The sequence below is a fragment of the Chiloscyllium plagiosum genome, unplaced genomic scaffold (genome assembly GCF_037043375.1).
Source record: "Chiloscyllium plagiosum isolate Xiang-an unplaced genomic scaffold, Cpla_swu_hap1 HiC_scaffold_17, whole genome shotgun sequence".
Classification (NCBI taxonomy): Eukaryota; Metazoa; Chordata; class Chondrichthyes; order Orectolobiformes; family Hemiscylliidae; genus Chiloscyllium; species Chiloscyllium plagiosum.
The window spans coordinates 5,888,277-5,915,566 of NW_028270155.1; the positions used below are offsets into that span (position 1 = coordinate 5,888,277).

A 27,290-nucleotide genomic window follows, 5' to 3' on the forward strand; every position below is an offset into this window, starting at 1 on the left:
CCCTTGTGGTTGGAGGGTATCTAGGTGGAAGATGAGGCGCTCTTCCTCCAGGCGTCGTGTTGTCATGGTCTGGCGATGGAGGAGGCCAAGGACCTGCCTGTACTTGGCGGAGTGGGAGGGAGAGTTAAAGTGTTCCGCCACGGAGTGGTTGGGTTGGTTGGTCTGGGTGTCCCAGAGGTGTTCTCTGAAACGTTCCGCAAGTATGCGGCCTGTCTCCCCAATGTAGAGGAGGCCACATCGGGTGCAGCGGATGCAGTAAATGATGTGTGTGGAGGTGCAGGTGAATTTGTGACGGATATGGAAGGATCCCTTGGGGCCTTGGAGGGAAGTGAGGGGGGAGGTGTGGGCGCAAGTTTTGCATTTCTTGCGGTTGCAGGGAAAGGTGCCGGGAGTGGAGGTTGGGTTGGTGAGGGGTGTGGACCTGACGAGGGAGTCGCGGAGGAAGTGGTCTTTCCGGAATGCTGATGGGGAGGGGAGGGAAATATATCCTTGGTGGTGGGGTCTGTTTGGAGGTGGCGAAAATGTCGAAGGATGATATGCTGTATATGGAGGTTGGTGGGGTGGTAGGTGAGCACCAGTGGGGTTCTGTCCTGGTGGCGATTGGAGGGGCGGGGTTCAAGGGCAGAGGAGCGGGAAGTGGAAGAGATGCGGTGGAGAGCATCGTCAACCACGTCTGAGGGGATATTGCGGTCTTTGAAGAAGGAGGCCATCTGGGTTGTTCGATATTGGAATTGGTCCTCCTGGGAGTAGATGCGGCAGAGGCGAAGGAATTGGGAATATGGGATGGCGTTTTTACAGGGGGCAAGGTGGGAGGAGGTGTAATCTAGGTAGCTGTGGGAGTCGGTCGATTTATAGTAAATGTCCGCATTGAGTCGGTCGCCCGAGATAGAAATGGAGTGGTCTGGGAAGGGGAGGGAGGAGTCTGAGACGATCCAGGTAAATTTGAGGTCGGGGTGGAAGGTGTTGGTAAAGTGGATGAACTGTTCAATCTCCTCGTGGGAGCATGAGGTAGCCCCGATACAGTCATCGATGTAGCGGAGGAAAAGGTGGGGGGTGGTGTCAGTGTAGCTGCGGAAGATGACTGTTTCACATATCCTACGAAGAGGCAGGCATAGCTGGGGCCCATGCGGGTGCCCATGGCTACTCCTTTGATTTGGAGGAAGTGGGAGGATTGGAAAGAGAAGTTGTTCAGAGTGAGGACCAGTTCAGTCAGTCGAAGGAGGGTGTCGGTGGAAGGGTACTGGTTGGTATGGCGGGAAAGGAAGAAGCGGAGGGTTTTGAGGACTTTGTGATGGGGGATGGAGGTATACAGGGACTGGATGTCCATGGTGAAGATAAGGCATTGGGGACCGGGGAAGCGAAAATCATGGAGGAGGTGGAGGGCATGGGTGGTGTTCCGAACATAGGTAGGGAGTTCTTGGACTAAGGGGGACAGGACTGTGTCAAGATATGCAGAGATGAGTTCGGTGGGGCAGGAGCAGGCTGAGACAATGGGTCGGCCGGGGCAGTCAGGTTTGTGGATTTTGGGCAGGAGGTAGAGACGGGCAGTGCGGGGTTGTGGGACTATGAGGTTGGAGGCGGTGGATGGGAGATCCCCTGAGGTGATGAGGTTATGGATGGTCTGGGAGATGATGGTTTGGTGGTGGGAGGTGGGGGTCATGGTCAAGAGAGCAGTAGGAGGAGGTGTCCGCGAGCTGGCGTTTATCCTCAGCAATGTAAAGATTGGTGCGCCAAACTACCTCCGCGCCTCCCTTGCCTGCCGGTTTGATAGTGGGTTGGGGTTGGAGCAGAGGGAGTAGAGGGCTGCATGTTGCGAGGGTGAGAGGTTGGAGTCGGTGAGACGGGTGGACAGGTAGAGGCAGTCAATGTCGCGGCAGCAGTGCTGGAGGCTTCGGATTTGTTGTAGGTACTGGTTGTCCTGGTTGGGTCCAAATTTTGTTGGTCTGAATGTAGTCTGGAGTCCATGTGGGGTCATTCGGTTCCGTAGACAGATGCTGAGGAAGGAGATGTGGCTGTGGATGACTTGGGAGGTGCAGTGAGAAAGGGACTCACTGAAATTCTTGTAGAGGGAGGAAGAGAGCTTCTTCAAGGAAGGCATCCTTGCAAGATGGCCTCCTTCTTCAAAGACCGCAATTTCCCCTCAGACGTAGTTGACAATGCTCTCCACCACATCTCCTCCACTTCCCGCTCCTCCGCCCTTGAACCCTGCTCCTCCAATCGCCACCAGAACAGAACCCCACTGGTCCTCACCTACCACCCCACTAACCTCCAGATACACCTGCACCAACCAACCTAACCGCACCGTGGCGGAACACTTTAACTCCCCCTCCCACTCCGCCAAGGACATGCAGGTCCTTGGCCTCCTCCATCGCCAGACCATGGCAACACGACGCCTGGAGGAAGAGCGCCTCATCTTCAGACTACAGATGGGAGATGGAAGACCTGGGAAAATGGTGCACTGAGAACAACCTAGCTCTCAATGCCAGCAAAAGTAAGCAACTCATTATTGACTTTCGGCGGGATGTTATTCATGTCCCCCTATACATTAACAGCACACAGGTGGAATGAGTGGAGAGTGTCAAGCTCCTGGGAGTGGTCATCAACAACAAGCTTTCTTGGACTCTTCAGGTGGACTCACTGGTTACCAAGCCCCAACGACGTCTCTTCTTCCTCAGGCAGCTGAGGAAAGTTGGCATGATGGCAAATACCCTTGCCAATGTTTATAGGTGCGCCATCAAGAGCATTCTGTCTGGATGTATCACTACCTGGTCCTGATACTGAATGGCCACTGTACCATTTAAGATCGGAGACGGTTACAGAGAGTGGTGAATTCAGCCCGGACAATCACAAAGGCCAACCTCCCATCTATAGAATCCATCTACCAGGCCCGCTGTCAAGGAAAGATCCGTCCCACCCTGGCAATGTTTTTTTACAACCTCTACCATCGGGGAGAAGGTACAGAAGCCTAAACACATGCACCAGCCGGTTTCAAAACAGTTTCTACCTGCCTGTTGTTAGGATACTGAATGGACTCTTAAACTCTTAACATTCACCTGTACCTGTGTTTTTGTTTTTGCTGTTGTTTACCTATTATCTACTTCTCTATGCTACTTAACTCTGTGATCTGCCTGTGTTGCTCACAAGACAAAGCTTTTCACTGTGCCTCGGTACACGTGACAATAAATTCAATTCAATATCTGGTCGGCAAGGACAAGTTGGACTGAAGGGTCTGTTTCCATAGAGACATTTCTATGATTCTATGACAGTATAACAGCCTGAATCATCCGCCATTGAAGAGTAGACATGAATAATGGCTACCTGAGGGACATGAGGAGGTGGGACTTGTAGACGGTGCCATAACAACAAGGAGTAAACAGTGAAGAGCCCAGAGGTCTGGAATTCACCTTTTAAACCTCTGCCTCATCCTCACACTTCATATCATTACTTAAAATCCATCACTTTAACCAAACCTCTAGTCTTATGTCCTGATATCCCCTTAGGGCTTTGTGTTAGACTTGCTTTGAGAATTACTCACATGACTCAAGTTTTGGTGTTTTGATTGATAATTACTAGCCTAACCTAAATGTGGCTGGGTTATCTTATTAAGAAGGGTTGGACTGGCTTGTTTTCACTGATGGGACATGAGCATTTCTGGTTGGGATACATTTATTGCAGAAACCTGAGGAACTCCTGCTGTGATGTTTTGGAGTTTGCAGTGACTGACCTCCTACAACTACAACCATCTTCCTATGTGTCAGGGATAACTCATACCTGCTGAGTTCTTTCCCTTGATTCCTATTGACTCCAGTTTTGTTAGGGCTCCTTAACTAGGAACTTTGACAGATTGGATGTGGAAAAGATAATTCCTCTTTTTGAGGAATTTAGAGCTGTTTAAAATAAGGATCGCCCATTTAAGACAGAGATGAGGTAAAACTTTAGTCTTTGGAACTCTCTTCCTCTAAAGGTGATGAGTAGTAAGGCAGAAATAGATTGTTGTGAAGCAAGATCATCAGGGGTAGGTGGAAATATGGAGTAATCAGATGAGGCATGTTCTTATTGAATGGCAGAGCAGGTTTGAGTGGCTACTTTTCCTAATTTATAAGTCATGACTTGGAGGTGCCTGTGTCGGACTGGGGTGCACAAAGTTAAAAATCACACAACACCAGGTTATAGTCCAACAGGTTTATTTGGAAGCACTAGCTTTCAAATCACTGCTCCTTCCACCTAAACCTGTTAGTCGATAATCTGGTGTTGTACAATTTATAAGTGCAGTTGTATAATTGCCTTTCATGAGATGTGGACAACACTGACATGGGCAACATTTATTGCCTATCCCACCTGCCCTCCTGAACCAGGACGGTTTCATCTAGACTTTGGTCTTAGAGGATAGCTTGAAGAAATTGAGGTTATTCTCTGGGAAGTAAAAAAGGCTGATCTGACAGAGTACGTAGGGACAACATGTTCCCACTTGCAAAAGGAACAAGGACTCGAGGGAATATTTTAAAATAATCTAAAAATGTAAGGCTGAGGCAAGGAAATACTTTTTCACACTGAGTAGTTAGGATGTGGAATGCAGTGCCTGGAAATATGGTGGAGGCAGGTTCAGCAAGTGGGGCACTGGATGGCCATTTGGATAGAAATAGCATGCAAAGGTTAGGTTAAAAGCAAGAGATAGGCACTGGTTAATGGTGGAAATGTGTTGCTGGAGAAGCGCAGCAGGTCAGGCAGCATCTAGGGAACAGGAGAATCGACGTTAATGGTTAATGGTTAATTGTGCCCTTCAATGAGCCGACGTAGCCAGGATAGGCTGAAAGATCTCCTTCTGCACTGTAAATCCTCCGTGTTACATAGTGGACCCACAGTTGACATAGCTGGTGCTGGGAACCAGATGAGTTCTGACTGGATTCTAAACAGAACCAAAGAACCCATCGGAGGAATAAAAGATCCCAGGATGACTACTTTGACTGAAATGGTGAGCAGTGGTACAGAGGAAAGCACAGAATCATACAGTGTAGAAGAGGCTCTTCAGCCCATCCTGTCAGTAATGCTGTCACTAATACCTGCAGTGCTCCTATTTTCCTGCACATGGCCAGTAGCCTTGAATGGTGTGACACTTTGTTACATTTTCCCGCCTCCACTCCAGACCCTGTCACGTGTTCCACTTTTGGATGACACGCCCCGCGGGAGATGACGTCATCTCCAAAACGTCACCAGTGGTGACGTGTTCGGCGCTATTCATGGGGATGACGTCGCGCGACGTGTGACGTCACCGCGGACCTCACACGTGACCCTGGCGCCGTGGCCGCGCAAGGCGAGTCGTTAAACAATAAATGATCATAAACACGCTGTCAGGAGCAGCCGGAGAGAGCTGTCAGTCACCTCACATTACCGTAAAACACCTGACTTTACCCCCCACCCACACGCTCTTGGTTGTGGCTGAACCCCACCAGCGCCTGAACTGTTAACAGAAAAACAAAAATAAATATTAACCCGTGTGTTAGGGTTTCGGGAATGAATTAGAATGGAGCTCTGACTTCATGTGCAGCCTTGTTGTTGTTCCCTCAGGCGGCAGCCACGGTCCCCTCCTTCCTCCAGGGGCGGGGTCCTGCCGGACGCCTGACGTCATTGATCCGGGTCCTCGGCCGTGGCTCAGTGGCCAAGATGGCGCCTGTGGGGGAGAGGAAGGTTCTGGGCGGAGCGGCAGAGGGGCAAGAGGCAGCTGAAGAGGATGAGGGCCACAACCTCTGGTAGGTGGCGGGGAGGGGAGACCGTGCTGAGGTGGGACGGTTTCTCTCTGTATCCTTCCCCTGTCCAGGAGGGCACTGGGCGGGTTTCCTCCCTCCCCAGCGCCCGCCCGGGCCGGCTAGGCGGGCGGGCCCTTCTCCCTCCCGTTTCCTCTCAGTCCATCTCCCCGGAGACACAGGCCGCGGGCGGGCAGGCTTTGGTTTTAATGTCTGCACACCTCTCTCTTCTTCCCGCCCACCACCCAAAAAAAGCCTCTGTCTTGGTTTCTAACAACAAGCCACCTTTATTTATACAGCGCCGTGTACTCTGTCTTTCCCCTCCTCTTCCCCACCCACTGAAGGGAAAACCCTCCACGGGGACATCAGAAAGCAAACTTAACTCTGAGCCGTGTTCATTGATGTCCCAAATGCTTAGTCAAACGAGTAGGCATTCTCGAAGCAGCGAGGTATAGAATGTAGGGCCCAGGAAAAGAGTTAATGAAACTGGGGTTGCTGGTGACCTGAATTAAATGAACTATTTCTCTCCCCCCCCCCCCCTCCTAAAGGGCTGTTGTGGTGCAGTAGTAATGCCCCAATCTGGAGCACAGGTTCAAGTCCCATCTGCTCCAGATTTGTGACATCACATCTTTAACCACGTTGATTTACAAAAAGTCTGTTTTCACCTGATATCTCTTCTATGTCTGCAGGACATCTATCCTGAGTGAAGTGTCCACCCGCTCTCGATCCAAATTACCCACTGGGAAAAATATCCTTGTATTAGGTAAGTCTGTGTCAAATAGAATAATGTGAAATAATTGCAATGTGCTAAACATCAAAGCTTCTGCTTTATGGGTCTGAAGGTATTTTGTGCTGTCACAATGTCAAGCAGTTGTCTCCATTTCTGTAATAAAACCAAATGTTTGCAGTGAGGAACAAATGATGTTACATGATGAGTTGGTGTCTCTTAAACTAGCTTTTCTTTAAAAGCATAATTTCTGTGCTGTATGTGTAATTAAAGCAGACTTTTTTGAAATATGTAATCACTGCCTTCTGTAATTAGAAATGAATGCTGTAAAAACTCAGATCTAGCTGCTTCAGTGGAGAGAGAAGCAGAATCCAATATGATTTTCTTGAAACATTGTGCCTTGTGTATTGGGCAGGGCTATTTGTATCAGCCTGCTGATTTTGCTGTTCCTGCAGTTTGTTTATTGTTTCTGTAATGCAGCTATTGCCTTTCAATGACTGCTAATGAATGCTAACTCTCTCTGTAGGTGAAGATGGCTCAGGCAAGACAACACTTATGGCCAAACTCCAGGGTGCAGAGCACTACAAGAAAGGGAGAGGATTGGAGTATTTGTACCTAAATATACATGATGAAGACAGAGATGGTCAGTGAGTCATCTGTTAAAAACAGCATGATGATTGTGTGTCTGTGTGTCAAGTGCTGCTGTGTTATATGAGGGATTGGGTTAGAAGCGCATCACAGCAGAATTTGATTTGGTGTGTGATGTCATTCTACCACATGTTAATTTTATTCTTGTTATTTACCTTTTTTTATTTTCACCCAGTGAAGTGAGTTTAAATGCTGAAATATGAGCTGATCTGGTGGTTGAAAGGTGTTTAGTTTTTTTTATGCAAGTCACTATTGGGAAACTCTAATCAAAATGGTTTCTCTCACTTCTCTGCATCAATCCAATCTCCCTGCCTGCCCACCTGTGGCTCAACAAATATTGTCTTCAAGTGGCAAAAAACAAACTGACCTGTAGGTGGACCTTAGGATGGCATGGTGGCTGAGTGCTGCCTTACAGCGGCAGGGATTTGGGTTTGGTTCCACCATCTGATGACTGTGCGGAATTTGCACGTTCTACCCGTGTCTGCATGGGATTCCATTGGTGTCCTTCCACAGTCCAAAGGCATGCAGGTTAGGAGAGAGGGAACTGCAGAAGCTGGCGATCAGAGTCGAGAGTGTAGTGCTGGAAAAGCACAGCGGTCAGGCAGCATCCGAGGAGCAGGAGAATCGATGTTTCAGGCATGATTCCTGTTGAAGGGCTTACGGCTGAAACATTGATTCTCCTGCTCCTCGGATGCTGCCTGACCGCTGTGCTTTTCCAGCACCACACTCTCAATGCAGGTTAGGTGGGTTGGCTGTGCTAAATTGTCCATAAATCTAGGAATGTGTAGGTTAGCTGGATTAGCCTGGTTACAGGAATGGGATAGGGGGTGAATCTTGGTGGGATGCTCTTCAGAAGGTTGGTCTGGACGTGATGGCCCTAATGGCCTACTTCTATACTGTAGGGATTCTGAGTAAACCCAGACGTTCCTAAGATGTAAACTGTTGAGATGCACTTGCTAAGCCACTTGGAATATCTTGAAAATGGTTATCCTTGAAGTTTGTGTGTTTCAGAGGTAGAGCTAGAAAATGTGTGATTTGACTATAACTGAAGCAGTGATCAACCAACCAATTAAATTTGTTTTGAACTGTGTCAGATAAACTTTTGTTTTGAAGTGGCAAAGAAAGTGGTGTGTGCACGTTGATGTTTTTCATTGCAGATGGTTACGTTTGGAATGTGTCTGAAATGGGTACAAACCAATGTGTAATCCAGAATGATATCTGCACATTGTGTTATGAGAGCTTTGTTATTTTCCCTTTTTTTTTTGTACTGTTTTAAGTGGAATTCTGTTTTTGACTACTTACCTGTATCAAGTGAGAGCATCTTTTCAGTGCCACCGTTTGTTGTGAAAACTTAAGATTTTGTCATTGCTAAGATTAATAATATTCAATTGTGTGACAGAGCGCTGGATGGTGAATTGTTTTCTATAAATGTTCTGGGTCTCTGAGTTGCTCACCATGCATTGTTACACAAGTCTATCAAGATGAAAAAGGTGAAAGATTTGATTCCCACTGAGATGATTTTAACAGTTCGAGTGCTCCCATTAAATAATATTCTTGTTGGTTAATGGAAAGTTGTTTGTATTTGGCTGTAATGAGGGCAGGTTTGGGTTTGTTCATGCGATCATATCTAACTCAATTACATCCTGAAAATCTGGAAACTTGCTGATGGTGGAACTAGACAACAGTAAGAATCATTCCCTCGGTGGGGAAGAAATAATTCAAAATTATTATAAAATGTATAATTTGTGAAAGTAAGATTGCTGTGATGTTGCCTCAAAGTAATGCTGATTGGAAAGCTGTTCTAGGCCTTTTGCTATTCATTTTGTTCAGACAATCTAGTTGGCTTCATCAATCATTTCCACAAACCTGGTTCTGAGAGAGCATAAAACATTACACCGCAGGACAGGCCCTTTGGCCCTCGATGTTGTGCCAACCTGTGGAACTAATTTGGAAACCCATCTAACCTACACTGTTCCATTCTCATCCACATGCCTGTCCAATGACCATTTCAATGCCCTTAAAGTGGGCGAGACTATACTGTTGCAGGCCGTGTGTTCCATGCCCCTATGGTGCAGTTATTGTGGAATTGTGTACTAGAGTTTTGTTTGTAGGTGCCATCTAAAGTTCTTTGCAGTATTTTATTTCCGTACATTTTAATTCATTCATGACTGCTTAAATGATATACATGCTAAAGAGCCAGGAGATAAACTGGGACATAATTGAGTTTGGGGATTGACATATGGACACCCATAGTAAGGATCAAGTTAGAATATAATCAATAGATAACGAGTACAGGACTTCCATATATAATTTAGCTTGAATGTGTATTACTGATAAAATGCTGCTTTAAGTGTTCTGGTTTTTGGGCGAGATTGAGGTATTCGCTGTCTGAGTGGCTGAGCTGAATGTGAAAGGTTGTTTCATTCTGGCCAATAAAACTGAGCTTTGGACTCCATATCCTCTCTGCTACAAAGGCAGCCTAATTGATTTACACAACATCGTGCACTTAAGCTCCTGTTTCAAGGCTTCTGCTGAAAACTTCAACCATTCTTTAGTCATCTGCAGATTCAACTATTCCTGTACTGTCCTGAGGACTTCTCAGCCAGTGCATGCTCTAAAGTTCAGCTCACCTGAAACTCTGGTCCTACATCCTGTCCTGCTCACATAGGTGAGCCCTCATTCATGTTCATTGGCTCCTGATCTCTCAGCACCCTAATGTAAGATTCTCTTTTGCCTAGATCACTTCAAGGCATAAGCCCTGCCAATCTGACTTGCAGCACCATAAACCCCTTGACCCGTTGCCTTCAACCACACACCATCACTGCTTCCCATCTTCTATGCTCTTCCTTAAAATTCATCTTTCCCATGTTTATGGATACACCTCTTAATGCCTCTTCCTTTGACTGGGTGTCCATCTATTTCTGATCATACCTCGGAAATGCCTTCAGATCTTAGGATGAAACTCATTCTTAGCTAGTCATATTAATTTAAAGTTTAATGTCCATATTCAGCTTATCTTGCCTACTTCAAAGACTTGGGTAATTCCACAGGTATCTCTGTTCCTGCATTCTTTTTAAAATTGCAGTAAATAGTACTATTTGGTGCAGTATACAGTGACCTGTCATTACCTGTCAGCCTGTACTTAAGAATTCATTTCCTGAGTGTATACATGGACAATTTTTTTTTTGAAGTGACAGGATGAGATGAAAGGCTCTTTAAAGATATTCACTTTAGTTGAGGAGTATGGGTCAAGAAAACTGGCTGAACATTTTAGAAAGAAATCTACCCCAGCCTCAGCTGGAGTCTGCTGTCCAGTTCTGGGCCTTGCGTTTTCACAAGAATCTCAGGCCTTAGAGTGTGTACTGGAGATTGATTAACTGCTACTGGACTGCATACAAAGACTCTGGAAACTTGAGTGGAGATTTGAGAGCAATGTAACAAATCTTGAGTTTTGAAGGGGTAAGTGTGGCACAGCTGTTTTCAGTGACAGAGGGTCAGTAACCAGGCGATACGATTGGCAAAAGCACCAGAAGCAACATGAGGAAAGGTTTTCATGTGGCGAGTTATGAGCTGGAATGCTGTACATGGAAGGGGTGGTGGATGCAGATTCAGTGATAACTTTGAAAGTGAAATTGACTGAATGCTTAAAAAAGATGAATTTACTGGCTGAGACGAGGAACAAGGTCGATGGTTCTTTCGAGGACTTGGAGCAGACTTCTATGACTTTGACCCTATCACTTTCATCTCTTGTAGACATTTTGCCTTCCAACCATCCCATGCTCCCTTCAGTTTTAGCCTCTTGTATGTCTCCGCTTCTTTGAGGAGAAAGTGAGGTCTGCAGATGCTGGAGATCAGAGCTGGAAATGTGTTGCTGGAAAAGCGCAGCAGGTCAGGCAGCATCCAGGGAACAGGAGAATCGACGTTTCGGGCATAAGCCCTTCTTTTCCTGTCTCCGCTTCTTATCAGTTCACGATTGGCAGCTGTGCCTTCAGATGCTGACACTTGGAGCACTGGAATTGTCCCTGTGCTGCCCCAACCCAGATTTTCTGCCCCTCTACCTCTTTTCCAGGAAGACAATCTTTTAAACCTCCCTCCTAAAATCTTTGGCCTCCTGTTTGGATTGTCCTCATTTATTTGTCTGAATGTAGGTTTGATAATTGTTCCTTTTGAAGTACTTTGGGATGGTTTACTAATATGGTTACCAATAGATGCAATTTTTTAAAGACATTATTATTTAAGAATTGGAATTTAAACTAAGGGCAAGAGAGGGTTTGATCTGAACAATTACTGAGTGCTAGTTTCATTACAATTCTCTGATCGCTGTTGCCTGAAAAACTACTTTACTGACTCGAGACAGGGTTTGTATATTAAAGGTTGCTTTTAAGCTGTTGGAAACTTAGCCTGGTGTGTTATGAAGGTGTAGGTGTGTACTGTACCTTTTAAGACAAAGGAAGCTAGCAAGGACTGACCAAAAGCGCACAGTACTGGACAAAGTAAAAATGTAATACTTAGTTGAAACAAATAGCTGGTATTGTGTTGCCATGGAACAAAAACAAATTCCAATTTGGCCCATCAGTTTAAATTATGCCCCAGATACCAAAATCCAATCGAAATTGAATTTATTGTTTTGATGACATCAAACCTAATGAAATGATCCGATGTTTTGGGGTATAAAATCAGATATTTTGAATAGTGAGAGGGAAAGCTGCCAAGTACCAACAAGTACAGACTGCTAGCCAAATAGCTCTTTGAAAGGTACCTGTCCATAAGTAACATTGTGCAGCAGAAGACCGAAGGTCAACGGGAGGAAAGTCGTTTTGAAACGTAATTTTTTTTTCTAAATCTTAATTGGGTTTTTTTTATTGGGCTAGTATTATAGAGTGGGAGGTAAATGATGGATTTAAAAGAAAGGAGTTGTAAATAGTTGGTTAACGTTCTCTCTTTCACTTCAAGAATAAATTTGTTAATTTTTAGTATAAATGAAATCTGGGATAATTCTTTGCCTCAAAATGTAACAGATTACGGCGCGAGGTGAGCTTCTGTGTGTCCGGTTTAAATTAGCAGAGGGGTTTAACCCATGTCGTAACAGGTATCCTTTAAGCATCTTGCTTTTATGTCATCCTTTTTCTTGCTGCATGCCACACTTTGGCAACAGCATCCAAAAACATGTTCGGGTTTGTGTAGGCGCTGACAATGCACAGCTCCAAGTCACAGTTATCTTTCTCCACCTCTCCACTGGCTACATTGTCTGAATTCTTGTCTGACGTCCAATACTGGTTGAGCAGGAATGTTCAGCAACTACACATTGGGAAGGCCAAAGCTGCGCCATTATGACTATCTTGGTTCCTTCACCCAGCAGTCTTACTGAACCAAGCTTTTCATAATCCTTGCACCATGTTTAACCCTGAGATGAGCTCCAACTGCCTATTCCATATGAGCATTACATATTTCCATTTTTTGATGTTGCCCCTGCTTCAGACCGTTTGCTTCTGAAGCTCTCATCCGTGCTGTCATTAGCTTCAGACTTGACTTTTCCAACATTCCTCTCTCATATTGTACCCTTTGTAAATTTCAGGTCATCCAAAACTTAGGCTAAGACCTGTTTGTGGAAAATGTAAGGAGTCAAGTGGGCCACTTGACAAACCCACCGACTCCCACAGCTACCTGGATTACACCTCTTCCCACCCTACCTATTGCAAAAATGCCATCCCGTATTCCCAATTCCTCCGCCTCTGCCGTATCTGCTCCCAGGAGGACCAGTTCCACCACAGAACACACCAGATGGCCTCCTTCTTTAGAGACCGCAGTTTCCCTTCCCACGTGGTTAAAGATGCCCTCCAACGCATCTCGTCTACATCCCGCACCTCCGCCCTCATACCCCACCCCTCCAACCGTAACAAGGACAGAACAACCCTGGTGCTCACCTTCCACCCTACCAACCTTCGCATAAACCAAATCATCCGCCAACATTTCCGCCACCTCCAAACAGATCCCACCACCAGGAATATATTTCCCTCCCCACCCCTTTTCGCCTTCCGCAAAGACCATTCCCTCAGTGACTACCTGGTCAGGTCCATGCCCCCCTACAACCCACCCTCCCATCCTGGCACTTTCCCCTGCCACCGCAGGAACTGTAAAACCTGCGCCCACACCACCTCCCTCACCTCTATCCAAGGCCCGAAAGGAGCCTTCCACATTCATCAAAGTTTTACTTGCACATCCACCAATATCATTTATTTTATCCGTTGCACCCGATGCGGTCTCCTCTACATTGGGGAGACTGGGCGCCTCCTAGCAGAGCGCTTTAGGGAACATCTCTGGGACATCCGCACCAATCAACCACACCGTCCCGTGGCCCAACATTTCAACTTCCCCTCCCACTCTGCCGAGGACATGGAGGTCCTGGACCTCCTTCACCGTCGCTCCCTCACCACCAGACGCCTGGAGGAAGAACGCCTCATCTTCCTCCTTGGAACACTTCAACCTCAGGGCATCAATGTGGACTTCAACAGTTTCCTCATTTCCCCTTCCCCCACCTCACCCTAGTTCCAAACTTCCAACTCAGTACTGTCCCCATGACTTGTCCGGACTTGTCCTACCTGCCTATCTCCTTTTCCACCTATCCACTCCACCCTCTCCTCCCTGACCTATCACCTTCATCCCCTCCCCCACTCACCCATTGTACTCTATGCTACTTTCTCCCCATCCTCACCCTCCTCTAGCTTATCTCTCCACGCTTCAGGCTCACTGCCTTTATTCCTGATGAAGGGCTTTTGCCCGAAATGTCAATTTCAAAGCTCCTTGGATGCTGTCTGAACTGCTGTGCTCTTCCAGCACCACTAATCCAGAAAGTGGGCCACTTGACCCATGCAGCCAAACCCCACCTTTTAGCTCTTACCCTGTAGCTTATGGAACTTCGAGTACATCTCTAGTTAAAAATCACTCAACGTAGTTATAGTCCAACAGGTTTATTGGGAAGTACAAGCTTCTGTAATGCTGCTCCTTCATCAAGTAGTTTGTGGGGCAGATTCCTAGGAATAGGATTTATAGCAAAAGATCAGTGTCATCAACTGATGCGATGTATTGAACAAACCTAACTGTTGCTGTTCAGTCTTGATCACTTAGAATGATTAATGTGTAAATCTCAGAGCTTCTTTCAAGTCACATTCCTGAGATAACTTAAGGCTCTTTCAGAAAAAAAGTGACATCCTAGCTCAGATAATGCATTAAAGGTGAGGTTAGAGTCTGTCTGTACTCAAACGTTGAAGCAGACTGGATCTATTTCCAAAGTAGAAATTTATAAAATGTCACTAGGATTGACTGCCTCAGGGTTATTGGACTCAAAGCGTTAACTATGATTCTCTGTCCACAGTTGCTGCCAAACCTGAGTTTGTCCAGCAATTTCTGCTTTAGATGTTGAGAAAGATGCTAAGGAATATCTTTTCCAGAACATGGGAAATATCTGAAATTTTTTACCCCACAGAGGTTTTTTTAGATTAGATTACATTACATTACAGTGTGGAAACAGCCAACAAGTCTACACCGACCCGCCGAAGCGTAACCCACCCATACCCCTACATTTACCCCTTACCTAACACTACGGGCAATTTAGCATGGCCAATTCACCTGACCTGCACATTTTTGGACTGTGGGAGGAAACCGGAGCACCCGGAGGAAACCCACGCAGACACTGGGAGAACGTGCAAACTCCACACAGTCAGTCGCCTGAGGTGGGAATTGAACCCGGGTCTCTGGCGCTGTGAGGCAGCAGTGCTAACCACTGTGCCACCGTGCCACCCACGGTGATGATCACAAACTATTTAGAGGAGGTAGCTAGAGTTTTGAAATATTGAGGTTCTGAAGAGTATGAGGAGTTGAGGCAGGTCAGCCATGATCTTGCAGAATGGTGAGACAAGCTTGAGAGGCTGAATTGCTTACACATGTTCACATTTCTTACGTCCTTCAGAATATTTGCGAGATTGATTTACAGATTGAGTTGTCTATCTGGATTTTCACCCTTTCATCTTCCATTCTGTTTATAGCTGTTTCTTAAATATAATGATTTACTATGCATTTTCCCTTTCGTATCTTGAACTTTTGTCATTTTTGGCCTTGTGTGTTTTAAAGTGCAGATATCTGGGAAAGTGCTCCAATAGTATGGTGGACTTATCCACTTAACAAAGTAAAGCATTGTAGGTTTGAGAAACTGCAATAATATTGAGTTGAAACCGTGCTGATATACAGCGCTCAATACAGTTTTAAATTGGCTTCAGTATTTTGTCATATTATTGCTCCTCTTTTAGGTGTATGTTCTTTTACATGCATAATTAATACTGTCTAATATTGTCATGTCCATGTGTGAAAGAGACTTTATTTATTGATAAACATTTAAATTAATAATATCCTTCCACCAATACACTTTGGTGTCTAGCAATGGATTGATTAATTGGAATTTTTTGATATTATTTTTGAGGCAAGTGTTGTCCAGGAAATTGAAACATTTATGCTTGTATATCAATCATGATGTGTGATCTTTATTCATCAGATCAGGCATGTAAGATCTTATCCTTTTGAAGGATAGCATCTGGACATTGTAGCTGACACTTAACCTGAAAGCTACAGATCAAACTATGAACAAATTTAGATGTGGATGAAAGAAAAATCAGACATTCTTACCACAACCTGCAAGCACTCTTAGGAAATAGTCAATGTTCTGTAAGTTGCTTAAACATAATTCTCTCAAACGTATAGGTATTGAATTGTTTCTTATGCTCCCTAAAATAGCTTTCTGAAAGATGTTGCTCTTGAAGTTTGTCTAATGAAAAATAGATTCTAGTTGAGCAATAATTCATGTAATGCTGACAGATGTACATTAAGATGCAACAATGAAGGATTGAAGACGCAGGCTACATACTCCCTTCTGATCCACATAGCACATGCTGGAAATGCTTTGAGCCATTTCACTTAGTGTTTATATCTTTGGGAGTTTAATCCTGTCCATCATGAGGGAAACCTAATTTAACAATAAAATTCCTGCTGTGTGGCACTATCAATCTGTTAGTGCTTAGAGTTTGGAAGCAGGAGAATAGAATATTTTAATTCTCTTTGTAATATTGAATGTGGTCATGAAAAGTGACTTAACCCAACATTCACCTGTCTTCTCTAGTCACAAAACTTACATATCTGGATGATAATTGGTTTACTGAAAAATTGTCATGGTAGCAGGTGTTGAATTGTGATGAGAATGCAAATGAAACAAGAAACGATAAATAACATAGAAACTATCATTAAAATGTGTAAAGTGAAAAAGTACAGTTAAAGATACTTTGCTATACAAATGTAAATTTGCGGGTCTGCTTAATTAACACGAATGAAAAGTCTATGGACTACAAAGCATCAGTAGATTATGTTATCATGTAGAATTCATTCATTACTTAAGTGCTATTTAGGAATCTTATAAAGTAGGGGATTAAGCTATCTCCTGGTAAAGTTCTACTATATCTTATTTGTAGAATGGCATGTCTTCTCTTACATGCGGTTATATAGTTGTAGTGCTCCCTCATGACGGTAGTGTGCTTATGTATTGCAATCATCTTGCAGCTTATGATGATGGGCTGTTTTGGTTCAACCAACTTGTGCAGTCTTTGATGTCAGCTGCATGGTGCTGGCTGGATGCTGAATCGCACTTCGACATCCCTTGCATTTTGAGGGTTGGAGTAATCAACAGTGGTCAGGCAGGACTCAATCCAGCACAGAATGGAACATGTGGTACAGGGAAACCAGACTCCAGGAGGGTTCCAGGCTACAGAAAATAAAATTGGATGAACAATTTAGGACAAATGAGGGCTAGTTGCCTTCAAAAAAAGCTCAAATTAGTTTCTGGGGAAGTACAGCTGCTGGTTCCCAATGGCTCAAAGTGAAATTCTGTTTTTGGTTTGTTATCAAAAGCCTTTTTTATAAATGGAGAGGGCAATCATCATTTACTCATTTGTGGATATCTTTCCTTATTGTAACAATTGAATTTTATTAAATTCCAGGGTTTTTCTTTCCTCATTCTATCTGAAAGTTTAATTAGTGATTCAACTATTCTGTGAAGAATTATATTCTAACATCAATCCTAAACTTACCATTATCTACTATGCCACTCCAGTTTGTTTTAATATTTTGGGTGGTTTGTTTTTTACTATCTAGATTCCTCAGGAATATTTCTCCAGTCAGAAAGTGAAATTTCTACAATATTTTTCCTTCTAATTAATTTCTTCTGTGGCTCCTTTATGCACGTTAAATGGGATTTATGAATCTTTGCTATGAAAATTACATTGCAACATCCTTGGCGATGTCCTTTTCTTTAATTGAGTCTGAGGCAAATTGCATACACTGTGGTGTCATTCGTCCTGCTAACGCGAATCATTTCAAAAATGTCAATGTCAGGAGCTTTTAATGCATCTTGCCAATGGTGATCATTCCTGCAACTCTGATCTCCTTTGAGCTTTTTTTTGTCCTTTTCTATTTCCTGGAACCATAGTTTGTGCGAAGATTTGTAGCTCGGGTGCTAGTTGTTGTGGTTCTGTTCGCCGAGCTGGAAGTTTTTGTTGCAAACGTTTCGTCCCCTGGCTAGGCGACATCATCAGTGCTTGGGAGCCTCCTGCGAAGCGCTTCTTTGATGTTTCCTCCGGTGTTTATAGTGGTCTGTCCCTGCCGTTTCCGGTTGTCAGTTTCAGCTGTCCGCTGTAGTGGTTGGTATATTGGGTCCAGGTCGATGTGTTTGTTGATGGAGTTTGTGGATGAATGCCATGCCTCTAGGAATTCCCTGGCTGTTCTCTGTCTAGCTTGCCCTATGATAGTAGTGTTGTCCCAGTCGAATTCATGTTGCTTGTTGTCTGCGTGTGTGGCTACTAAGGATAGCTGGTCGTGTCGTTTCGTGGCTAGTTGATGTTCATGTATGCGGATTGTTAGCTGTCTTCCTGTTTGTCCTGTATAGTGTTTAGTGCAGTCCTTGCATGGTATTTTGTACACTACATTCGTCTTGCTCATGTTGGGTATCGGGTCCTTCGTTCTGGTGAGTTGTTGTCTGAGCGTGGCTGTTGGTTTGTGTGCCGTTATGAGTCCTAGGAACCATACCTTACTGCTGTGGCTTTTTATTTTGTTTTCGATCATTCTTATCTCGGTAACTGCAAATGTATAAACTTTTCCTTTGTTCCTTCCTTTGCCAGCATTTATTACCCATTCCTACTTACCCTTGAGAATTTGGTGAGCTACCACCTTAAACCACTGTAGTCTATTTTGACCAACATGCTATTAGGCAGTTCCATGAATTTGACCCTGTGATAGTGAAGGAATATGCTCTGTTCCCAAGTCACAATTGTGAATGGTTGGAGAGAAACTTGCAGGCAGAGATGTTCCTATGTATTTGCAGCGTTTGTTCTTGTAGCAGTTGTGGGTTTGAAAAGCACTTTGAAGAAGCTTTGGTGAATTTCTGCAGTGCATCTTGTAGGTAGTACACTACTGCTACTGAATGTTCCTGTTGGAGGGAGTGAATGCTTGTGAATATGGTGCCAAATAAGCTGGTTGCTTTGTCCTCGATGGTGTTGAGCTTCTCAGGTGTTGTTGGAGTTACACCCATTCATGAAAATGGGCATTATTCTATCACACTCTTGTGCTTTGTGAATGGCAGACGTGCTTTGGGGATTCAAGAGGTGAGTAACTTGGTTCAGGATTCCTGGCCTCTGACATGCTGAATTATTTGTGTGGCTAGATTGTTTGTTTCTGGTTGATGGTTGCCCCCAGCATTCTGTTGATTGAACCCGGACGTCAAATTCAACTTGTGATGTGCTCTGGGTTGTTTGACTGTTTAAAAGATCAATCTGGCAACTCACATCAGTGAACCAAAGTGTGGTCAAAAGATGTAGCCTTTAGGGGTGACTTAGGAGGAGAGACAAATCAGAGCTCTTACAGTGCGGAAGGAGGCTATTCAGCTCATCAAGTCTGCAATGAACTTGCGAAGCGCATCCCACCCAAATACAGCCTGCATCCTAACCCTGTAACCTTGTATTTGCCATAGCACCTAGCCTCTATGTCCATGGACACTACGAGGCAATTTGGCATGGCCAGTCCACCTAACCACATTTTTTGGACTGTGGGAGGAAACCCAGTAAAATCCACGCAGACAGTGGGAGAATGTGCAGACTCCACACAGACACCCAAGGCTGGCATCAAACCTGGGTTCCTGACATTGTGAGGCAGCAGTGCTAGTCACTGAACTGGCCCAAGTGAAAAGTTTTATCAGTTCCAGAACTGAGGACTTGGACAGCTGAAACCACCGCCACCAATCACAGGCAAAGGAAGTTCTGAAAGTGTAAGATGCCAGAATGGGAGCAGTTGTAGAGTTGGAGTTGACAGCAGTAATTATTTTGCATGCTGTTGATCGGAACCATGGCGTTCTGGGCAGATATGTAAATATACAATTTCATTCGTATCAAATTATAAAATGCAATAAGGTGTCAGAATCAGGACTGACGATCACCTCTCCCCATTCAAAACAAACTATCTAACCCAACAGCTGCAAAGTGCCGGTGCAATGTACGTGCTGTCAATCCAGCTTGCGTCAGGTAGTTTATTTCAGGAGCTGTATCTTTTTAGTATATCTGATTTAGGTGCTACATAATACACTAGTTTTATCTACTCTGCCTTCAAGGATTAAGATCTACCTAACTATTTACCTAACTTTCTACCATCTGCAGTCACTTTTATGTGAAAAAAGTATTTTAGAAAACAGTCGTTGTAAATGTTTAGTGTTAAACTCTGATCAGAGAGGCGTCAAGGATACTTTCTCCCTTCGAAGGGATAGAGAAGGATCACTGGACAGATTTTGAAAGTTGGAAATCTGAGGGTCAAGAAAGCACAATTTTAAATTGGATCATGACTACAGACAAGAAAATGCAGGAGCACACTGGTAAAAGTGAAATCTACAAGTAATATTGAGTCAAAAAATTCTTTTGAAAGTCTGATATGTTCCTGGATTGGCCAGTATTCCAAACTGTTTGGAATTGGCTTGTGAAAGGGTAGTGAAGACATAAGTTATGCGAACAGCTTCTTTTGGGGTAGGAGATGTGGAAGAAATCTTTGTTTCTCTTTTTATAAGCTTATGATTTCCGTATATGCGAGTTGTTTGTCTGTTTATTCTGACTTGAATTCCATGTCTCCATGTGGAGTCTGTTTCTATTCTAAACCAGCCACTGCAATATATCGAATTACCCTTCCCACACTTGTGTAATGGAATGTATGGGATAGAAATCATGTCAGCGAGTTGGTGGATAATAGGAAGTTCAAGCATTCCTTCATGTCTGGCTATTAACCCTCAAACAGGCTGTAGAACGTGGCAGTATGAAAAGGCTTAAGGCAACTCATAAACCTCTTCAAATATTTGTGTTTCTTTCTGGAATTGTTGGTAGGAGAGCATTCCTTTTGCAACTTAAGTACAAACTGCAATGGTGACTCAGTACTTGAATGATGGACGAACTTCATCACTTGAAGCTTAATGTAGGAGAACACAATCATGTTAAGTATGTTGTGTTCAAATTTACCTTTTGAAAGTAGCTGGTAGATTTTGAAATATTGTTTTGTCTTGCATCCACGTGTACTTAATAGCCTGTTTCTGTGCTGATAAAGCTCTGCAATTCATTTCAATACTAATCAGATTTGGGTTGCCAAATGGTAGGATTCTTTGCTTTTTTTGGTGAGGAATATAGGGAATGAAATGAAACCTCACAGATTTAATGGTTTCCCTCTCCACCGTCGTCATTGTGTCAAGTGGTATTTTTATTGGAACAGTTTACTCAACAGCATGTTTTGTATTTTGTTGTTGATGATACCTAGGTGTGCCATCACTCAGATTTCTCACCTTGACTAAAGTGACATTACCGGAATCTCCCCTGTTTGTGCTGAATGCCATAAGAAGTTTCACAGGAGCATCATCAAACCAAATTTCAACACTGAATCACACGAGGCATTAGGGAAAGTTTGTCAAAAGCTTCTTCAAAGCAGTAGGCTTTTTAAGGATCATGAAAAGGAAGTTGAGGAGGAGAACCGTTTAGGGAGGCCATTCTAGAGCTTAGCTTCAGCTGCTAAAGACTATGCTGCCCATGGTGGAGCGATAAAAATAAAAAATCAGGGATTTAAAATCAACCAGTTAGTAATGAAGCAATTCATCATGAACGTCCCAGATTCAAGATCAGATCTGTCTTGAGAACAGCGTTTGATGGCTGCATATGGATTTATGTTGAGTGAGTATGTTCGTCCATAGTTCACACAGTCATTTCCATTAGTGTAAAATACCTGACGCAGTTATGATATCTTTTAAAATGGAATAGCAAATTGATACTCTCTGCCCAGGCTAAAGTAGGGAGTAGCCACCTTAGTCCCTCTGGCATTTGCCACTAAGCATCTGTCAACTTGTAAACGTTCCAGATTGGAACATAATCTAGCTATGGCATTGAATGTGGTTTTATGGTGTTGATCCAATGCAGACCCTGTATCAGCCTTATTGCTGACTAAGATTGAAATCTGTATTCTGCTTTTTTTTAAAAGAAGTGTACATAATGGTGAGAATTCATTTTGAGATGCTTGATTCCAATACTTAAAGCTTTAATTTGTTGCAGTTAGCAATTCTGCACTAACAAGAGAATTCAAGCATTAAGACTTTGGTAACACCCGTATGCAGCATGTTTCACCTCCCTGGATGTGGTGGTTCCCTCCTTCCCCTCAGGCTATTGTATTCTTGTCAATGGTTGTAATATGAGCAGGTGATGTCCTGGTTGTATACTTTCCCCTCAGAAAATTCAACTGTATTTCATCTGCGAATATAGTTAGCATTGCTGTTAACTCTCAGAGAATTTAGAGGAATATCCCTATAACAAAGCCTTTTCTAGGGCCCATATGTTGCTACCCTTGCTACCCACTGTTTTCCTTCATTTTTTCTCAGCATCTTTTCTCAGCATCTTCAGGAATTAATTCCCCAGTAGTCCTGCAAACAAGCCAGTAACACCCTGACAAGGTGGGAACCAGCGTTAAAAAACATACGCAGTGACAGGATTAGGTCATATGATCCTGTTAATATGGCTGATCTTTAACCTTACCTGCACTTTGCTGCCCTTGCCACATTTCACCTTAATCTTTTATGTTTAAAAAAACTTAATTCAAGCTAATAAATTATTACCAATACTGAGAGTGCATGCACACATTATTTATTCGTCAATGTTTAAAAATGCGCATGAAGATTTTGGTTGATACTTAGCCTCTTGCATTATTAGATTAGATCTTGGCTGATATTTTAATTTTAACTCATCCTGATGCCTTGTCTAACAAAAAGCTAAATTTCTCAATTTTGAATGGTTTAATTGACCCCCCCACTTCCAGTTTCAACAGATGTTTGGATAGAGTGTTCCATTCTTCCACATTTCTTGAATGAATGAGCGTCCTGACATCATTCCTGAATACCTGTCTAATTTTAAATGTTCTGGACTTTTTCAAGAAAGCAAATATATTCACTATTGCTCCCCTTTTAATCATCTCAAAGGTATGTAAAATATTTGTGTAAGATTTACAGTTGAATAAGGAATAGGATGGAATACCAGAGAGCGCGCAAAGTTTGTTTCACTGTTGAGTGTTGGTTGGGAATGGTGGGGTGATGTTTAACTTAACAAGCAGGCCAGAGGTGTCTCGTCTTGAGATATCAGCTCAAATCCTACCATGACAGCTGGGGATAGTAATGATGACCAGGTAACAACTGAATTGTTGTAAAATCCTTTATTATTCTTTGGTGTGGGTGTCACTGGCTAGATCAGTGTTTATTGTGTATCCTTAATTGCCTTAGAGGAGATTGTAGTGTACTGCATCTTGAAGCACTGCAGACCGTGTAGTGTCGGGACAGTGGCAGTGCTGTTAGGAATAGAATTGCCAAATTTTGATCCAGTAACAGTGATATAGTTCCATAATCTGATTCACCAATGTATTGAACATGTGACAAAATATTGTGATATTGCTCAATTTTTTTTGTAATAACAATGCATTTTGTCTATCGTCTAAAGGTTGAGCTTTCCAGGCTGACTAGCTCCCGTGTTTTAATCTGTATGGGTAATCCTAACTGTGTTTCTCTCCACAGATCACACACGATGTAATGTATGGATTCTAGATGGTGAGCTGTATCACAAAGGCCTTCTTAAGTTTGCAGTTTCTGCAGACAATTTAAACAACACATTAGCAGTCTTTGTGGCAGACATGGCCAGGCCTTGGACTATCATGGATTCTTTGCAGAAATGGGCCAGTGTATTGCAGGAGCACATCGACAAACTGAAAATCCCACCTGAAGAAATGAGGGAACTGGAACAGAAATGTGAGTATGTTTTTTTTTATTATTGATGTGGGATAATTTCAGTTCACTTAGTTTCCATGTGTTGCTTTGAGTTGGGTGGGATGCACTGGAGAAAATGTTACCATACTGCTAGAAGCTCAGGTGCATTCTGCAAGAACTATTCAAGGCTAGACACATCTAGTGCTGATTTATGGCTGTTCTTTCCATTAATAACTTTGTGTGCACGTACAACTTGTGATAAGGTCCAGTTTTTGATGTTATTATCTCGGTTGCAATGATTGGTTTTGTTAACTTGGTTAGATGGGTTACTTCTGAAATTCTGGAAAGTAGTCTCCAGAAAGGCGAAAAGAGTTTTTTTGCTTTGGATTAAATTTGATTTGTACTTTAGAGAATGACAGCTAAAACAACAAAGAAAGGTGACAGCTGGAAATGTTCTGGAGGATCTTGATATGGTCCTGTCTTGTTTTGACGTGGTGCAGAGAAAGATAGCCACAGTGCATTAGGAAATGCTGTTACTCACTGCTCTACCCTCCACCTACACTCTCAGAAGATCTTTGATAGATCAAATGCACTGAACTTTGCAAATGGATGAGTTTATGTTCTCAAAGATACAATTGTTTTCAGTTTTATGATGCTGTATTACTTGTTTCATGATGCTTGCTGGAGATTGAGCTTCGTTGCCACGAGGGCATGGGTCAGCCTGGTAGTTGTGGTAGTGCATCAATGTGGAGGTTGAAGTCCTACTGTGGCAAATTGTGAAATTAAATTCCAGGGAGTTTGTGGGCTCATATCCTCAAAAGATATAAATAAAGTAATTTTTTTCAAATATCTATGGAAACTTACAATATACCCTGCTTCTGGCCTTGAGATCAAAACATGCTGAAGACCAGACATAAAGCTCTCAAACTTTTATCACGGCCATTACCTTTGAGGACCTGTAAACTTTATTAACATTTTTGGATTTTGGAGCTGGTTGATGCTGAGGGCTTTTGAGTTTCTGAGATCTTGGTCCAAAACCGAACCAAAGCAAATTTCACTTGGTGGTACAGTGGCTCAGTGGTTAGCACTGCTGCTTCACAGTGTAAGGGACCCAGGTTCAATTCCAGCCTCAGGCGACTGTCTGTGTGGAATTTGCACCTTCCTGTGTTTGTGTGGGTTTCCTCCCACAGTCTAAATCCAAAGATATGCAGATTGGGTGAAATGGCTGTGCTGAATTGCTCATTGTGTTCAGGGATGTGTAGGTTTAGGTGCGTTAGTCAGAGATAAATGTAAAGGGTAGGGGAATGGATCTGGTTTGGTTACTCTTCGGAGGGTCAAGGTGGACTTGTTGGGCCAAATGGCCTGTTCTACGCTGTAGGGGTTCTCTGATTTGCTGGCTCTGCATTCTTCATCTAGGAAACATAATTATGTTGCAGAAATAAACTGTTTTTCCAACTTTGGTTTCACCCCAGAGTATAATGGTGCCGCACTTCAACCAATGACATCACAGCATGACAATAATGTGGCTGTGTGCATATTTGTCAACTTGGGGAATGGCCTCAGGGGAATAAATGAGTAGACTCCAGATTTCCACTCAATAACTGGCTTCCCTAACTCTGAAACCAGAAATACCTTGGTTCCCTGTCTGAAAAATCCCTTCATTTAATAAAACAGTTAGAACCATTGAATCCCTAAGTGTGGAAGTAGGCCATTCACCCCACTGAGTCCACACTGTCCGTCTGAAGAACATCCTGCCCAGACCCACTGACTACCCAATACCTTTATGCCTGCATTTCCAATGGCAAACCCACCTATTCTGCATATCCCTGCATGTTATGGGGCAATTTATCAGGACCAATCCACCTAACCTTCACACTTTGGTCTGTGGGAGGAAACTGGAGCACCCGGAGGACATCCACAGAGAGCATGTGCAAACTCTGTGTACAATTGCATGAGGCTGGAATCGAACCTTGGTCCCTGTACTACCTATTTCCAGAGGTTTGCAGAGGTGTTTGCTTAAAAAGTGACTCTTGAACTGATCATGTTGCTTTGGCAGCTGACCAAAATAATTGGACAGTATGTATTAAAGATGCAGCTTAACTTCGGTTCCACACACGTCCGGGAACCCCTCTAGCCATGTTGTCGGTCTGTTTCTGGCTTCTTTTCCACTATCACATGTCAAAGATGACCAAAGGCTCAAGGTCCTTGTTGGCTCAGTGGTAGTGTCCCTACCTCAGTAGTGCAAATTGATTAAAATACCTAAACCAAGGCTCCTTCCTATTGACTTTTTGAAATTTGTAAGGTACAGTGTTTCTTTAAAGCAGCTCCTGGTGATGTCTTGACATTACTGGCATTCAATTGAACCATGTTGAATGAGCAATTATGTTGTAAATTAGTGGCCACTTCATTTTGGAATTGTTATCTTTGACCAGATGTAGCGTGTCACAGATCGAATTATAAACCCTAGATCTCCACTCATTCTGTGTATATCATATGTATGTGGCCATCTGGGCTACGTTGCCTTCTAAGAACAAAACATTGTCAACAGATAGAATGGTTATACCACAACTTGCTTGTGTGAGTAAAGATGCTTTAGAATTTGATTGGTTCATTTGTGACTAGAATCTGACTGTAACTTAGCCAAATCATAACAAACATCCAGTTCTTCCTCTAGTGTACAGATCTGTCATAGACTTAGTTCTAAACAGCACGGAAAAAGGGCCTTCAGCCCACTGTGCCCATTGTCAACCGTCAACATATATTTTCATCCCACTTTCTGACACTTGGCCTGGAGCCTTGTATGCTGATGTTTCAAATGTTGGTCTGAATAGTTCTTAAATGTTATCATTTGTTTAAAATTAATATTGGAGAAATTTTGCTTGTGGCTACATCATTCTTTTATCAGTGAATGGTCTCTGCAAAAGATATGAAGGTCATTTTATTCATGACCACATATTCCCAGACTAGTATTATCCAATAGAAATAACCACCAATATGGTTCCAGTGAATCAGTTTTAGCCACATTTACTCATTTTACCAAAAAGCACTTGACTTGCAATTCAGGTAAATTCACATCGCATGTACATTTGCTTAAAAATCAACCATCTTTTAGTAAACAAGGAAATAAAACACCAGGACATTTCAGACTGTTTTCATCTTACCATTTGACAAAATAACACTGAAGGAGTTATTTGAGTAATGTGCTTATTACTATTTGCAATTCTGATATTTAAATAGAAAAATGTTATTATCCATACTTTGATTCCCTGTGGCAAATGACTGTATTAAACAATATCATCCTAAGTTATGCACCTTCCATGTTCTGAAGGTATGGGAGAGTGATATAGTACCATATTATCAGCCCATTAATCAACACCACTTACTTGATTTTACCTTGTGTTGATTACAACAAGGGTTGCACTTCAGGCTCTCAGATGTCATTCTAAACACTGTAAATGCAAGTCATTCTTCCTTTCTTGCTGTCTCTTCCCATCTATTCACCCCAAGACAGTTGAGACACAGTGATTCATACTTTGTCAATACTTCCAGCTTTCATTCAACATTTATAACTCATTATTGATTGAATATCGATGTTTCAGACATCAAGTATGATCTTAAATATTTTTTCCACAATGTTGAGGTAAATGACCAATTAATCTGAGTCTCACTTGGTTATGTTTGAGCAAAAAACATTAGCTACACAATAAAGAGAATTCAATACTGAATGAATATTGCTGTGGGATCTGTAAAAGACACTGCAAACTTTGAATTGAGATGTTGGCTATGTGTCAGTGATTGAATGTTGTTACATGGTTGTTGATTTGTC

The 27,290-nt window shown here is 43.1% G+C and overlaps 1 protein-coding gene across 1 annotated transcript in view; it reads left to right on the forward strand.

Annotated features, from left to right (window-relative positions):
• The first annotated feature begins 5,621 nt into the window (after window positions 1-5,621).
• The window catches only part of dync1li2 (dynein, cytoplasmic 1, light intermediate chain 2), an 81,000-nt gene continuing 59,331 nt past the window's right edge, over window positions 5,622-27,290 (forward strand). Inside the window, exons 1-4 of the mRNA XM_043706535.2 lie at window positions 5,622-5,747; window positions 6,431-6,504; window positions 6,995-7,111; window positions 23,276-23,506. Coding sequence (XP_043562470.1) covers window positions 5,662-5,747; window positions 6,431-6,504; window positions 6,995-7,111; window positions 23,276-23,506 — 508 coding nt within the window. The 5' untranslated portion in view covers window positions 5,622-5,661. The remainder of the gene's footprint in view (window positions 5,748-6,430; window positions 6,505-6,994; window positions 7,112-23,275; window positions 23,507-27,290) is intronic.